This window comes from Cyprinodon variegatus, unplaced genomic scaffold, assembly GCF_000732505.1.
Source record: "Cyprinodon variegatus isolate N-32 unplaced genomic scaffold, C_variegatus-1.0 Scaffold1782, whole genome shotgun sequence".
Lineage (NCBI taxonomy): Eukaryota > Metazoa > Chordata > Actinopteri > Cyprinodontiformes > Cyprinodontidae > Cyprinodon > Cyprinodon variegatus.
Genome location: NW_015152235.1, coordinates 35,911 through 39,005, shown reverse-complemented (window position 1 = coordinate 39,005; position 3,095 = coordinate 35,911). Strand labels below are relative to the sequence as shown.

The window sequence follows — 3,095 nt, the reverse complement described above, 5'->3', positions numbered from 1 at the left end:
CAACCCAGGGGAACAGAAGACCCCGCCTATTCAGCCAGGCCATCAAGGCTTTGTTGGGCTGCTGTATAAAGCAACTCTACGCTAATTCTGACATTTTGAATTGAAAAAGCTTGCTGGATGGGAGGCAAAACGTCTTCAAACTTGGAAGCAAATTCCAGTGGATTGTTTTTTAACTATTTTATAAGGATTTCCTTCCATAACTGAAGAAGTTAGGTCTATAATGACGGATTCAGAGGGAGACAACAAAGGAGGTTGCAACCTTACAAGGTTGCATCTTTTTGCTTTTCACTTTAGAATTATGCTCTAATTTGTGTTGGTCTATCATAGAGGCGATGCTTTTCTATTGTTTTTACGGAGCATATTGTTAAAGTTTGAGTCATTATTAATACTAAGCTTTTCTGTATCACTAACCGGCCGCTCAATGAGGTCGATGCAGGGCTGCAGGTCCAAGCCGAAGTCGATGAAGCTCCACTCGATGCCCTCCCTCTGGTACTCCTCCTGCTCCAGGATGAACATGGTGTGGTTGAAGAGCTGCTGCAGCTTCTCGTTGGTGTAGTTGATGCAGAGCTGCTCAAAGGAGTTCAGCTGCAGGAGGAGAGACACAAACAAGCAGGACTGTAAACTAAAAGAAAATAGGATGTAATCAATGAAATAACAGTGAGTTTTGGATCAAACTGTGGAGATTGAAGGGTTTAAATTCACACCTGGAATATTTCGAAACCAGCTATGTCCAAGATACCAATGAAGGAGGCCCCCTGCCGTTTGGTTCTGTCCAGAGCTTTGTTGATACGATGAACCAACCAGCGGAACAGGCGCTCATAGGTTGCCTTAGCCAGGGCCTCCACAGCAAAGTCAGCCTGCGGGTGATAAAACAGAACAGCATGACGATGCAGGAGGAGAGAATCAGTATCATCTAAAAATAAGAGAGAGCTTCAGTGACCTGTTCCTTGGTCTGGGCTTTCTGGACATAATCTCTTCCCACTTTGATTCTCGGCGTCAGGATGGCTCTGGTGAACTCCATCACATTCATCCCCAGCAGATGGCAAAGCTTCTGAGCAGCTGGGCAACAGAGAGAAAATAAAAACACTTAAATAAAGAAGCTTTAAACTTAAAAGAAGACGAAGCTCTTTAAAGAAACTTGGGCTGTTTCTCAACAAGTACGGACTTGTGTCCTCGCCAAGTCTGTTCTTGAGAAGAACACCGGAAAGTGTGGACTCTGGGAGAACGGGAGCACCCAGCATAAATATGGAAACTGGAACAGAAGCGTACTGATGACATCACCACATGCTCAGCTCGTCTGGAGCTGCATTTCACCTCCTGTTATTAATAGTCTCTAAATAATAATAATAATTACTTTTTTCATTTAGTGGGTGAATAAAAGTTAACAGAGTCAGATAAACACAAATCAAATGAACATTTTGCCAAATAAAAAAAAAATATCGCCATCAGAGCCAGAGGTACTTCACACACACAGGGTTTATACAGGAATAAATAACTGAAATTTAATTCTTTTTAATGCTCTTTTAATGCTCTTAGAAGTTATTTTAATGCCACCAACAGGTACCCGTCGACAGGCTGCAGCCATGTCCCGAATTCCTCTTTTTCCCGCCACTTCTGTTGAAATTAGCTTTTTCCCCCACTTTCTCTAGCTTTTTCTCAGACTCAAGCTTCTTTCCTGAACATACAACTTTGCGATCATCCGGAGGCAGTTCCACGCAAATGTATAGTGATATAATATGGCTGACGAAGTAGTTTTTATAAATTTTTTTTTTTTAAATAAAGCATTTTCTTTGCCACTTTTAACCCCTTTAATGAATTTTAATGCCAATTAAAGCCTTTATTAAAATAATTATAATTTAATGACTTTTAATGATTTTTAATGACCCGCGGAAATCCTGCACACAGCTATGCATAGAGGGGGCTGCTGCAGACTTGCTAACGTTAGCCCTGGCCGCTGCAGACGGGCTAACGTTAGCCCTGGCTGTGGTTAGCCTCGGAGCTCCGCTGGTTGCCACGGTCCTCTAAACATCGGAACATTTTTTTAAATGACGCACTAAATCAGTAAATGGGCCATATAGTGACACTTTAAAGTATTGTTTTCTTGCCTAAATGATTCTAAAACATAATTTAATAGAACAACAGCAACAGAAAAGAGAACTTTTAACTTAATACTCTGAGCTCTGTGAGCGCTAACCTGGAAGCTGCTGCAGTGCATGCTGGGACAGCTGTCAGTCTCAAGAACAGACAAGTCTGCTCTGATGCATGCTGGGTAAAGAGGGAGGGCAGAGAACAACATGCGGGGACTTTGTCCGTTCTCGGTCTGCTGTTCTTGGGAATTGGAACAGTACTAGGGCTGAGGATGATGATGTTTCACGAGCAAATGAGAACGCACAAGTCCACACATTGAGAAATGGCCCTGGACTCACCCTCATTAAATACATATCATCATAAATATAGTTTGACTTTGACTGACTGATATTATTTTATTATTATAATAAGCTCTCTCAAATCTGATAATATTAAAGTCCTTTTATCCAACACTGCAGCTCTGCTTCTGCCTTCTGTTGTTGCATTTAGGAGATCTGGTCGTGTCTTTTCTCTTTTTTTATCACTGTATCTTCTAGCAGTCGTGTAACAGCACATATGGTTAAACTGGAAGGCCATAGAATATTTCCATCAGGAGAACATCAACTCCGACATTATTCATGTCAACATCACTTACAAGGATATTCTTTCCATCTTCTCAATCATTCTTAGCCAATGTATAACAGTCAGTAGTGAATTAAGGGTTAGAATGAAGGTGATGGATGTCCGTGAGGCAGACACCCTGTCTACTTTTAAGGCTAGGCTTAAAACTTTGCTTTTTGATAAAGCTTCTAGTTAGAGTGGCTCAGGTTATCCTGATCTATCTCTATAGTTCTGCTGCTATAGGCTTAGACTGCTGGAGGACATAGGGACCCCTTTTTCAACATTCTAGTTCATTCTATCTCTATAGATCTGCTGCTATAGGCTTAGACTGCTGGAGGACATAGGGACCCCTTTTTCAACATTCTAGTTCATTCTATCTCTATAGATCTGCTGCTATAGGCTTAGAC

At 41.5% G+C, this 3,095-nt stretch overlaps 1 protein-coding gene across 1 annotated transcript in view; it reads right to left on the bottom strand.

Annotated features, from left to right (window-relative positions):
• LOC107104536 (myosin-10-like) overlaps positions 1-3,095 on the bottom strand; it is a 68,814-nt gene that overhangs the window by 38,688 nt on the left and 27,031 nt on the right. Inside the window, exons 9-11 of the mRNA XM_015404548.1 lie at positions 941-1,059; positions 705-857; positions 412-585 (exon numbers count right to left, since the gene is read on the bottom strand). Of these exons, the coding sequence (XP_015260034.1) occupies positions 412-585; positions 705-857; positions 941-1,059 (446 nt within the window). The remainder of the gene's footprint in view (positions 1-411; positions 586-704; positions 858-940; positions 1,060-3,095) is intronic.